Genomic DNA, 14,092 nt, shown 5'->3' with positions numbered 1-14,092 from the left:
CGAAATTCTCTCCTTATTCTGATCTTTTCCTATTGTACCATACTTCTTTCCAAAAAATCACAGAAGAAACAATTAAAGAGAAAGCGCAGGAAAAGTGGTATGAAGTAGGTGTCAAGAAGAGCAGTTTGAAAGGAATATACACATATAAAAAGCGTTATGAGAAAATAAATTATATGAACAATGATTTACGAAGCATTTTTATTTTCAAAGCCAGGTCAGAGTGCCTTGAAACAGGGGTAAGATTGAAAAAAATAAAGAAATGAACGAAAAATGTCAATTATGTTTTAAAGAAGATGAAACATTAGAACACTTATTGGTAAAATGTGAAGAAAAATGGAAATGAATCGATTAAATGAAAAAGGGAAGAAATTTGGTTAAATTAACTTGGAGGCTAGGCTTTAATGTAAATGGAAGGGTACTAAGTGAGAAACAAATAGAAAAAAACAAAGAACTTCTTGAATTTTGGTGGAAAATAATGGAAAACTTTAAATGAAAAAAGAGCAGCACTTACTTTTTCTTTTTTTCAGGAACCAAACTCCCGAAGAGAAGGAAGGAAAATACCTTCAACCTGAACCTGAAATTTGACTTTTTCCCGATTGCGACACTTCTTTTTTCACGTATTTTCGCTTTATCATACTTACTACTTTCTATCTGTTTTATGACTTTGTACACACCTTGTTACTTTTTTATCATTTTTCAACTATTCTAATCTTTACATTTTACACGTTTAATTATGTTTCTAAATTGCCGATATTCTTGTTCAATACAGTGATAATGATACTATGCAAAACTTTTGTAATGCTTACTACAAACAAACAATCAATTGCCGAGAGATGAGTAGTGGTTGATGAAGAAGAATAAGAGGAAGAAGAAGAAGATTGGAAATATAAAGTTGCTCTTGTGAACGTACTTGTAAATCATTTCATTAACACTGGCAGCGTAAAATATAAGGGGAGTATAAGAATAGTGTTAAATTCTTATTATATTTCAATTGACAATGGCTGGTAAGGCGTCTGTTAAGTTGGAATTGATGTGCAAAGAAGAAATTGCTTATGACTTACCTAGTGATGATCCGCTCGAAGGGAGAGGGTGGACATACGAACTAATGAATGACAACAAAAAGTTAATATTATCTACCACGGAAGGAGAGGTATCAGTGGACAAGGATACAGCAATGTGCTCTTTGGATGTGAAACTAAACGTTGATAGGGTGAAACCAGAATTAGCACTAGAAAAAGATCCTGAATTTGAAAGTAATATATTCATTCATATTTTCATATTCATATTTATTTGCCTGTTCATAGCTTACAAATGAGGACAATCCTCAATTAAGCATTACAGTTGTCAGATATGATTTACATTCTCTATATATTATCAGTAAGATAAGTTTCCACAGAGTAATAGCTTTTTTCTAACAATAATTCTAACAGAGTATTTCTGAATATCCGTTTTTCGTTAATGTTCTTATACTTTGCTGGTAATTTGTTATATAATTTTATACAATTCATATACACAGTTTTGCTAAAATTTGCATAATTCTGTTGGATAATATACATATTACAATTCTGCCTAGTATTGTATGAGTGAATCGTATTAGCTAAAGTAAATAAATCCTTGTGCTCGATTACATACATAATTGTGCGATATATATATAAACTAGGTAATGTCAATAATTTATATTTTTTAAAAATATTTTTACATGAGGATCGTTCAGGCATACTTAACATTATTCTAATAATTTTTTCTGTATTCGGAATGTACTAGCACTTACTCTCGAATTCCCCCAAAATATAACACCATAGTTTATTATTGAAAAAACTTTGCTATAGTATAAGGACATGACAGCTTCCTTGCACAAACTACCTTGCAACCTACGGAATGCAAAGCAGAGTGAACTGAGTTTAGTATTAATGTATTCAACATGAGTATTCCATGTTAAATCTTCATTAACATATACTCCTAGAAATTTAATTGATGGTGTTTGACATAATTCTACAGTGTCTACAGTTATTGGTACAAGTTCATTTCTTTGGCCCGGGAATCGAAATTTGACAATGTTAGTTTTTCCTAAATTCATAGTTAATTTATTTATGTTTAACCAACTAATAATTTTTGTTAGCGTCTTTGTAGTGAGCCTTTCTGCTTCATTTACTGAGTCTCCACTGACAAGAACATTTATGTCATCAGCATACAATGTTGACTTCACACAGCCTAGACTATTAACCAAATCATTAATATATACAACAAACAAAAGAGGCCCCAATATTGATCCTTGTGGTACTCCTTTTGTTACTTTCATTAAAGATGATTTAAACATTGTTCTTCTGCCATTTACCTCTTTACAGATGCCAACAGTTTGACTACGTTCAGATAAATACGACTTTATCCAATTGTTTGCCACACCTCTGATGCCATAAGAATACAATTTTTCTAGCAAAATACCATGGTCTATAGAATCGAACGCCTTAGATAAATCAACAAAAATACCAATTACATGCTTTCCTTTATTTATATCCATTGCTATATCAGAGATGAAATTAAAGATTGCAGTGTTGGTTGACTTCTGGCTTTGAAACCCGTGTTGACTTGTGAATATTATATAGAAACGCTAAAAAAAAATGTGGTTGAGGAGACCTGCGCGTCGTATTCTAATGACTCCCAACAATTAACAATAAAAAGTTTAAATTCAGTTCGGCCAGAAAGGTAATGTTCAATTCTTCATTAACTAATTGGCTCAGATTGATAATACGGTTACATGGTTTCGGAAATTTTGTTGGTTAAAAGCAATACTTCACGTGAAATATTTAGGTATGATAGATATCATGAACGTAAGTTAGTAGCCCACAATTTGGAAATGGCATGGCACACATAGACAAGCTGTATAACAAATAAAAATAATAACAAGATTGATACGATTCGTGCAATTCTTATGTAGTTCATATCTTTATAAAATAATTATTTCTTTATTATTGGTTACACATTTCTCACTAATTGTTTCACATATTTAAAATATGGGTGCTCGACGATATTGTTTTATTTATATAGAGACTTATGTAAAATAACAAATAATGAGAATGGTAATTATCCTAAAATTTTACAAATGTAAACCTGTAATGTATTATATTCGAACATAAACTATGGACGTTTGTGCTTTTATTTTGATTTAGCTCAAATGGGTCTAGCTTGATTCTTCCGGCGGGCTTCGATAAACATAAGTAAAATACAAGATAAAGAATATTTTAACCAACAATGGATGTTCATTATTTTTAGAAGTCCATACAACAGTCCATTTCATAGCTGCACTCATTTTTTCAAGGAAGTCGACTTTTTACATTCCAAGAATCTTTTTTAGGGTATGGACCTGCATTTCTCAATATGGGATCACTTTAGGGGCTTGGTGTACGTACATAATATATGAATTATTGTAAAAACAACGCTAATCAGCATGTGCTAGATGGCCGGTAAAAATGAGATTGCTATGCAGATTAGGGCATTACGCAGAATGTGGGTAAACAAGGATAGCGCAAAATTCTGTATTTAGGATGACTTACATGTCTTTCCTGTTGAATGTGTTCTTGTACGTTCCTAAGTATTTTATAGGTAACATGCTGAAATGCTTTCTTTGCTTGTATATTTGTGTTCCAAAGTAACACAGTACATTAGGGACGTAACTTCTTAATTATATGGATCCCTTCATTCCCAAACATTTTCATAGTTCCGTGGTATGATTTGCCACACTAAATTTTGATACTTCATTTCGTTTACAGTCGTTACTACCTACATTGACAAGGGATTACTTTGCACATCGGGCATTACTTCGCACAAAATATGAAGAAAGTTTCACAGTCCTCCGTCGGTAAAACCATGAACTGTATACACGAAGTTTCAACTACCCCCTACGATAGAACATGTAACTTTATTTTGGCTTTAATGTGGAGGTCAGAATCAGTTCTAATTACAGGGAGGGTTTGTTGTTGAAGTGGCGCGGAAAACAGTCACTGTAAGGACCGCCAAATTTTAAAAGAATTTCCATCAATGTTAAGTCAGCTTCCTTATATTATGCAACGTAACTAATAACCGTTTGAACATTTTAATACAAATAAATTAGCAAACGGCGGTTAAGCCCTACGGAGCGCCATTCTGTGCGTAATTATTTGACAACACAGGTTGTAAGTCATTCATTAAAAATACAGATTAATAAATTGGATCCTAAAACCAACAGTGCTGACAATCTCTTACAGTTGAAGCTTGCAGGGTCCCTGACGATTCGAATGAATCGCTTCTACCCTAAGACCTTACATACCACCCTAGTTGCATGCCTTCGGTATTCAAGTCATGACAAATCAGGGTTAATTTCCGAACCCCAATTGGGCTGTCAACATTCAGGCCTTGAGGAGGCATTTTAAGAAAATAAATATAATGAAGAGGACGACAAGAAATACACTTTGGGAGGAGATTTAATGCTACAGCCTCATATTTCAATTCATCAATTTTTGAATCATTAGTATTACTTCAGGCTCGTTCGTACCTACAAAATTGGTAGGTTTACAAATGTAACCTTTTAAAGAGCGACAGCTGATACTTATGTGTGGCTTACTAGCAATTGCACTTATCTTTATCGAGAATAAAGTCACATCCGTGAGCATTTGTCACAATAGTGAAACACAAGATAACAGTAATATTAACTTGTTCATTAAACATTATTGTTGTTCAGGGCCTACTCGTACGTAGCAATCTTAATATGTTCTCATAACAAACCTTAATTTTACCATATACTGCCTAACTGACGTAGGCACTGCGTACTATTGATACGTCATAGTATCCGGTGCTTATCGTAGTAAAGGGTGAAATCGTAAACGGGCTTCCCTTTTTCTTTTTCTCGAGATCGGTTTATGATTCCCGGCACAAGAATACAAGAGTTATTTTCAAATATCAAAAAGAATAACATTTAATTTACTTTCTCTAAATGCAAATCAAAACTCTAATTATTTTCTATAAATCCAAATCAAAACTAAATATTATACCAAAATCTAAAATCCGAACATCAATTTTATTACTATTATACTTTTCTCTAATTATGCCAAACATTAAAAATAAGAACAAAATTTTGAAATTTTAGTCAATTGTCGAATCTGCACATTAGCTGGGACCCAACCAGGCGTCGGACTGGTTTCATCACTTTAATTTTATAACGAAAGTATTGATGTGCTATATTTTATATATATTTTAACCTTCAACTTTTCTTAACTTATAATATCGCTTTCTCTAAAAACAATTAACTTCAGTTATCATTAGTCACATTGAATGCACATTTACTTTTCATAGTAGACTGCATATGTATATCGAACAACGAACAAATCAAGGAGGAAATTTATCAAATTCAAGATTATTGTCAATTACTTTCAATATTATACTAAATTGTGTTAAACTTACAGTATTTTGACGGCGACTTGATCTTACATTACAACTTTCGCATATTTTCTCATTATACAATCACAACATCAGATGAAAAAGTTCACTATCTGAAGAGCACATTTTTTTAATTACCCAAAATTTTAACTTTATGATTAATTGTAGTTATTACTAGTACTTCTCTAATTATGTTCGTAATTATCTCTAATTGCGTAACATGTCTCTAAATGCTTGATTGTATGGGGACTGTTAATGTTAATATAAACATAAAGAAGAATGATTAAAAACTCAAGCAAAATTTAATAATAAAATTTTATTATGAAGTATGGTTCCCAAAACTGGAAAGACCTGAAAGAAAAATACAAAACTTAAACATCCTAATAAGAATTCGATACTGAAAGTCCGCATCCAAAACGGGATAGCCATACTTTTCAAAAGTGGTGCGGTATTATTACAATTTCAAAGTCGGAAATTGCGTTCTAAATCAATTACCTGTTTAAAATCTCCAATCCTCTCCTTCCTCTCCTTTCCACATTCATCTTTCATCTCCAAATACTGTAAGGAAACCATAAAACATGACATCTAAGTAAACGTACCTGATTGTAGAGCGATATTGATGGTTTGTTGCACTGGTGCGTCAGTCGCGGTGGGCACACACTTTGATTCTGATAAGTAACCTTCGAAATTCGGGGAAATAATGAAATAAATAAACAATAATCCTTTTTTCATAATCTAAAAGCTTAAAAGTTCAAATTTTGTATTTCTGATTTCTAATCTCTTCCGGGGTTTAACCCGAGGTGGGGTGAAGTTCACGCTTTTTTGTGCTAAGATTTTAATTTTCCATCTGTGCCGGTTACGCTTGTAAGCTGTAATTTAGCACGCTTACGTGTACTTTTCCAGTTAGTTTGTTTAATTTCGGAACTTTTCTCCTTTTTACAGCGTATTTACTAAACTTCCACGTAATGACACGCCTTCCTTTGCGACGTTTAGATTTACGCTGCATTGCGATACCTGCCATAAATTTCCTTTTAGGTTTGCGCTTACTATTACTATATTTTGCCATGTAGTTTACTATACAATGTTCGTACGTGTCTTCGCTTAAGCTTTTTAGTGCTCTTCGGAGTCGATGTATACTTCTTCCGCATGTTTGACTCGAAATAACCTCGCCTACAGCTCGACTTTAATTTGCATGTAGTTCGTCTTTGATCGAGTTTAGTGCGTTCCGAATTACGCTTACCAAGGCACTTTCCTTTCATTCTCAACTTATTTCCTTCTGCACAGCTAATGTGTGGTTGTGCGTGCTGAGAATACGCTGTACGTGGAGGTCGACGCACATTGTTTTCATCATCAGCAATCAACATGTCTACATTTTGCGTAGCAATACACTTAAACTTTCTTTTTCTACAATTTCGCAATAGTGAAGTACTAGCTTGAAAATTCAAACATTTCGGCAAGTGAAAATTAATAAATGTTGCATCTGATGTACTGATATGATCACGTCTGCTCATTTTAATTCTACTGATTATGCTCCTCGAAATCGAGTTTACGTTAATAATGTATTACGAAAACTCAACTGGGTATCATTTGCCATCTTATTTTTCTTCCTAACTTTGGTGTTACATTTCGGTTCTTTAACGGAAATATACTTTCGACTGCGTGTGCTTTATTTGAAGTGTTACACTTGTATACGGTAAACATTTCCGACCGATATATTATGTACGAGACCTTCACTACGCAAAACAGAATTCGCTTGGCGGGTCTATTGTGAATTTTAAGTCGTTTCCTTCTACAATCTCAAAGCTGATAAAGTCGGAATGGATTTGCAGAACTAAAATGCAACTTACGTTAGCCATACACTCTTATAAAGACAAATTTGAATTTGTTAATTCGCGCAAAACCATTTGCCTGTGACACAAAACTGACAACACTGTAACTTCGTTATCACACAAAATCATCAATTGAACTCTCAAGCCTTCCCTGGCTTTTTCGAGAGGGCGGATACGCGCAACCTGAACGCTACCGCTTATCATGTGTAAACATCGGTATCCCTTGCCGGCAAAACAATTACATTAGAAACAATTATTTACAGGTACGCGTAACGATTCTTCTTTTTTCGTATCTCTACACTGCACATTTCCTTTTCCTGACTGTAATCGACTTTCTGGTTTATTTGGCACATATCTTTCACAACTTGGGCTGGCTCGAATTCAAGACGGTTTCTTTTCCGCCTTGCACTCTTTTATTTTGTTGGTTTGCCTACACTCAAACTGTGCCGTTCGCATGTATTCATAGAACACAGTGAGACCTTTCTTTCATTCCGCTACTCTATTTTTAAACTCAGCAGTTACTGAATCAACATGATTGGCCGCGTTAACTAATTCAGAGAGTACTTCAGTTAAAGAGTTGTTGGCTACTTTGATATTATTACGTAAGCTGTCTGCTTTGGCATTCAATTCGCTCTTTCCGACGCTCCCAAATCGTTTCCGTTACAGGCTGTTGAATTTCACCTACTGATTCATGTATTTTTTGTCCATCCAATATTCATTACCATTTTTGAGCAATGGTTTATAATTGTTTCTCTAATTCCTCTGTCAACATTGCTTGAAATTGTTCTAAAACACTAGCCTCTATATTGATTTGAGTTACGAGCAACTAATTCAAAGTACAAAAATATAAATATCTGAGTTTAATACGAAAATAAGAAACATGCACTTAAAACATGAAACACTAAGAATTTTGATATTACTACCATTAACAACCAATCCTTGTTTTTGCAACTCAGGTTTCACTTTGCGAAGTGCTTCAATATAAAATTAACACAGATATAAACTAGTACCATATATAAAATATTTTCTATAACTATTCTATCAGGCTTTGATTCCATTTTGTACTAATACACAATAACACACTCAGCAAGGCCATGTGATAATATTTGAAAAACAGTATCACGTAACAGTTTCTACACAATGACTGTGTCTTCAGCAGACTTCCACTCCTACTGGTTGCTGGGAGTTGGTCATCACCTATATATACTGTCCGGAGATCAATTTTAATTAGGTTCTGCCCCTTGTTTAAAAAGTAACACTGGTCTGGCTTTCACTTTCACTTTTTAGCTGCACACGTGTCCAATTAAAGGTTTAATTTTTTCCGCTGGATGCGTCCTGTCCTCTAATTATCCTTATTTTCCTTGCTTCTCTTTCTTTCTTCTTCCTTTTTATTCCTTCTTCTTTAAGCAGAATCTTCTCTCACTCACGATAGTTTTGGTCTCGCCTCGATTCTCATCTCCAAAGCATGACTATAGTGTGAGTTAACCTTGTCCCGTCTCGAATTAAAATGTCTCAATCCGATTTTGTTTGGTTTGTTTTAGAATCGAGATGAGAAATTCGCCTTTTCATGGGCAACATTACACAAAACCGAAATATTTTTTTTTGCCTAATATCACGTTTCTGCTTGTGATATTTCACGTTTCTGCTAATTTTTAAATATTTCTCGAGATAATTGTTATTATTATTAGTATTACTCCTGAAAATTTGATAGTTGAAGTGCTGAAACAAACGAGTATTCACATATTTGAATGTAATGAAGCGTGTGTTATCGCCGGTCTATTTCCATCAAAATTCCTAAAGTAAAAAAAAAAATGCTTGACGTGTATTTTTTCGAAGAACCTCGAGATTACTGGTCAAGCCCCTAGACCACTGAACCACAATCACAACGCTGTAAATGATTCGTCTTTTGTCTTGTTACTCTAAGTTTCTCTGCCTCAGCTTGGAAAGTTGTATGTAATTTTTTAATTGGATTCAAAATGCCTTTCGTGTTCCTCTTATGATGATATAAGTGAATTATCTTCGGTACAGTTTCTAATAATACGTTGAGTTGTTCTTAAACCTTTGGATCGCAAGTTGGTTTTTTCTTCTCATACAGTGCATTTGTGTGAAGACAGCCGACAATACCTGGTCATAGACTTATGTCCGCCACGATATAAATGATAGTTTAATTTGATATAGTGAAACAAAATACAGCAACTTATTTTGAGACAATAGTGATATGGTACTCCATTTCATATTTCTACAATATTTAATGTAATAAAACATGTAATATAGCGTAACTTTATTATGTAATATAGCGAATGATTACATGTTTTCTTGCTACTTAATCATTATCTCCATTTACATTTCATTGTTTGTTGAATTTTACAGGCGCGAAAACATCTTTGCTTTCCACGGAGAAGGGAATAGTTTTACTACATTAAATAAAGCAATTTCTCATTCTTATGAGGAATCTGATACTTCGACGCAGTTTGGCAAAGGATATCACCGATCACGTTTGACAAAAAATATGGTGACACAGGAAAGTGAAAAGCGTCATACGTATCAAAATAGTGATAAACGCTCTAATCAATGCTCAACAATGTCATGTTGTGAGTTTATGCATTCAGGTGAAAAATCTCACATTTGTGAAGTATGTGGAAAGGAATTTAGAGGATGTTCAAGTTTGGCTACGCACATTGTAATTCATACAGGAGGAAAAGTGTACACATGCGAACAGTGTGGTAAGGCATTTACTTATCGTTCGAATTTAGTTAAACACCTGTTATGCCACACAAGAGAAAAACCTCACATGTGCCACGAGTGTGGTAAGGCATTTACTCAACGTTCGACTTTGGCTAATCACATGTTAATCCACACAGGAGAAAAACCTCACATGTGCCAAGAGTGTGGTATTGCATTTAACCATCGTTCACATTTGGCTACACACATGTTAATCCACAAAGGAGAAAAACCTCACACGTGCCAAGAGTGTGGTAAGGCATTTACTCATCGTTCGACTTTAGCTAATCACATGTTAATCCACGCAGGAGAAAAACCTCATATGTGCCACGAGTGTGGTAAGACATTTACTCGACGTTCACATTTGGCTACACACATGTTAATCCACAAAGGAGAAAAACCTCAGACGTGCCAAGAGTGTGGTAAGGCATTTACTCAACGTTCACATTTGGCTACACACATGTTAATCCACAAAGGAGAAAAACCTTACATGTGCCAAGAGTGTGGTAAGGGATTTACTCACCGTTCGATTTTGGCTAATCACATGTTAATCCACAAAGGAGAAAAACCTCACATGTGCCACGAGTGTGGTAAGACATTTACTCAACGTTCACATTTTGCTACACACATGTTAATTCACACAGGGGAAAAAGAGTAAACATGCCAAGAGTGTGGTAAGGCATTTAATCGAGGTTCCAGTTTGGCTGTACACATGTTACTCCTCAGAGAAACAAAATATCACACATGCTACGAGTGTGATGGCGAATTTAAATATCGTTTAAGTTTGGTTATACACATGTTAATCCATGGAGGAAAAAGAGGTCACTTATGCAAAGAGTGTGGTTAGAAGTTTAATCGAAGTTCAACTCTGGCTACATATGTTAATATGCATTAGTATGATCTGAGTGTGGTATGTCACTTAAGTTTGGCAAGAGACATGTTAATCCACACAGGAGTAAAACATCACACATGTCAAGAGTGTGGTAAGACATTTAATCTACGTTCGTAATTGGCTACACACATATGAATCCAAGGAGTAGCAAAATCTCACCTTGGAAAAATCCTGGAATAGAATTTATTCAAAGCTCACACGTGCTGAGCCACACAGGATCAAAACCTCACACGTGAGAAGTGTGGAAGACGATATAGTCAACGCTAAAACTTTGATATGCAGTTGAACACAAGTCAGTCACCAAAGAGATGCAAAGAGCTTAGCAAGGCATTTACTCAAGGTTCACATATTGCAAAGTAAACGATAATCCACTAAGGACAAAAATATCACACGTGCGGAGAGTTTATATGAGATGTCGTATTCTGTTGGAGGAATAGAGATAACATAATCTACGCTGTTATTTTTACGCGTGCTATGAAAAATGTACTATCCCAAATTGAGTGCTTGAGTAGAATAGTCGACAAGGGATTTCATTTGTGACTGACGTTATCCCATTTTTATTGTAGATCCATATCTAGGCTCAAGTTATAGTCACCAAAATGAGAAGCTATGTCACCTTCTGACAACATCTGGAAATGTTCGTGGCATCTTTCAACTAAACTTTGAGCACTGTTCCTATATAGACTGCAGAAACACCCGACGAAGACTGTTTTTGGACAGACTTACCTCTGCTCAAATAGTTTCACACTCACGTACGAGATCATTCTGTGCTCTGCTGCCCCGTTAATTTTAATACTACAAAAATCCGCCTTTATGGTCGCCGTCTTATTTCTATGTAGAGAATTGGTTGAGAAACGACATTCCACTGTTCCTTATTGATATTTTCAGACATGTTTCGCTCACCACTAAAAAGCCATATTTACGGCACAGTCTGTAAAATTGTTTGTAACACTTTGTACATTTTTGTAGTATAGGTTAAAGGTGGTTTTGTGTTCACTGCACTTTTGAGCAGCATTCTACTGTACATCACCACATTAAACGCAGAATATAAAACATCTGATTAGGCACACTTCTCTAGCGTGGGATCACGTTGTCCAAGTCACTCTCACTCTTTTCTTGCCATCTGAGTTTAACATTGTAAATTATTTTAATTGAGTGTTCTCTACCAATAATTGATAACGATATTTCACTGCATCTCCAACTGTCAAACGGAGACTCTAGCCGTTGCCTTACTAGTGGGTTCAAATAAAAATGATAAAGCATAAAGATAGCACAAATATTTTTCCCGAAGTAGTAGCTCGAACTTTAACTTTTCTGCGGTTTGATGCCGACATTTTGTATTTTATGCATAGGCGATCCTAAGTACATACAAAGATTTGTTACTGTCAAACTTAACATACAGATTTACAGTGTGGATAGCTTCATTGTTCAAAATCTATAAAAAAACTGTTGACCTTCTAACCACAAGTTTTCCACATACCTTTCATTGTCCGATTATCTAGTCCCACTCTGGAGCTATACCAATGCATAACTTGTCAATATTACAGTAATATATCGAAAAAGTAAATCTCACCTATATCAACAAACGCTTCCAAACTCAGCACCCTTTATACATGCAATATATACTACCTCACTTTAGACCCCACACCAAATCGCTATCAGCATACTCCTTGTCCCTAATGTTTACGCTCTGCCAGTACACTTTACCCTCGTGAGATTCATTATTCTAACCCTTATAGTGGTAAGGTGAAAAAAATTTATGAATGGTAACATTATGCCTCCTGGACCCAGGAACATTTTTTGTCTGATAAGATGTGAACTAGGATTTAAATTTGTATTATATTTACAATATTAAGTACAAACACCAGACAGTGGATACGCTTTAAGCGAAACTATACACTTTTATTAAGGCAATACCTTTCTTGTTAAAATTAAGTTCGAAAATTATGTGACTATTTTATTGCTTACATATCGGTACTGAAAATAAAATATTTATTAACTAGAAAGAAGTAAACCAGGATTTCTCCTAATAGCGGTATATTCACGTTTCAATTCTACAGCAGTCTCCACACATCATTTCTGCGTGACTTAGGCAAATTCACATACAACAATTTTGGCAAAATATCTGGCCTTACTGTGTTTATACATGTAACATCGTCCTGGCTTTCCTATATGATTAGGTACAGAAGCATACCTTAGAGTCAATCCGAAAAAGCTTGCTGTGTTCGCTAAATGTGTAATATTACTATTAGTCGGTTCTACATTTTAGAAGTGATAAAATCACGTTATTTGCCATCGTGTAGTATTTCTTTCTTCGTCATATTCAGTAGGTATCTGGTCTACTATGTAAACCCCACCTTTAGTATCGTTGTGAAATGTGACGATCTCTGGCTTCCTGTTATCTCTGGAACTCTCATCTAATTTGACGTCATTGGGCATACTTAAGATCAGCACTAAACACAGATTTTTCTTAGATGCATACGGACCAATGGCCCACACAGCAAGGATTATTTCCTCAATCAAAAGAAAATATTTTCCTTGGTTTCCAAAGGGTTTTCATTCTCTGGAGATTTCCATGCTGGTTTCCCCAATGTATTCCGAATATTTCCCGAAAATAATTTTCCAAAAATGTTTGTAAAACATTTCAGAAATTACCGAGAGTACATTTTGAGAATGCTAGCCGGAAAGTGAATTCAGGAAAATATTCACGAAATATATTAGAAATGTTGTTTTGGAAGTAATGTAATATGTTTTCACTGTTGAGAAGGGAAATGTTTTCGAAATGATAATAAAAATGTTTTCCATATATGATATGGAAAACAATGAAACGAAATATATTCCATATATTTAAAAACTGTTTTCTAATACGTTATTTGCAATATTTTCTATTTTTACGAGAAAACATATTGAATCTATATTTTTAAAAAGGTTTAGAATATTTTAAAAATAAATTCCTTCGTGGTATAAGAAATATTTTTCAGAAATGTTTTAAAAAGGTTTACCTAATTTTTACAAAAGTATTTTGGTAATCTTCTCTTATAGCTTAAATAAAATATTTTCGTACAATATTTCAGTATTATTTCCAGAATATTTTATCGAATTTTGAATATAAATCTTCAAAACAGGGAAAATTAAACACATTAAAAATGAATAGATAATGTTTTCCGTTATGTTTTGGAAAATATTTTGTGTTTTTAGTTACCAAGATTTTCTGATATGTTATAGAAACATTTTTACATTG

General features: G+C 34.3%; 1 protein-coding gene across 1 annotated transcript; it reads left to right on the top strand.

Moving 5' to 3' along the window:
* The first annotated feature begins 617 nt into the window (after positions 1–617).
* Positions 618–13,801, top strand: LOC145676224 (uncharacterized). Its single transcript, XM_081747157.1, has 2 exons — positions 618–1,253; positions 9,609–13,801. The coding sequence occupies exons 1-2, from the start codon at positions 998–1,000 to the stop codon at positions 9,659–9,661; spliced, it is 309 nt and encodes a 102-aa protein (XP_081603283.1). The 5' UTR covers positions 618–997; the 3' UTR covers positions 9,662–13,801.
* Positions 13,802–14,092: the final 291 nt, after the last annotated feature.

Source organism: Thermobia domestica, chromosome 18, assembly GCF_964235325.1.
Source record: "Thermobia domestica chromosome 18, izTheDome1.hap1.1, whole genome shotgun sequence".
Taxonomy (NCBI): domain Eukaryota; kingdom Metazoa; phylum Arthropoda; class Insecta; order Zygentoma; family Lepismatidae; genus Thermobia; species Thermobia domestica.
Note: the sequence above shows the minus strand (reverse complement) of the source record. Positions and strands in the feature narration are given on the sequence as shown.

What these genes read in the sequence shown, in the direction of transcription:
- LOC145676224 (XM_081747157.1), top strand. Translation starts at nt 998, where the DNA reads ATGGCTGGTAAGGCGTCTGTTAAGTTGGAATTGATGTGCAAAGAAGAA. An exon ending in AAAAGATCCTGAATTTGAAA is followed by an intron (nt 1,254 to 9,608) that starts GTAATATATTCA and finishes TGAATTTTACAG; the next exon opens with GCGCGAAAACATCTTTGCTT.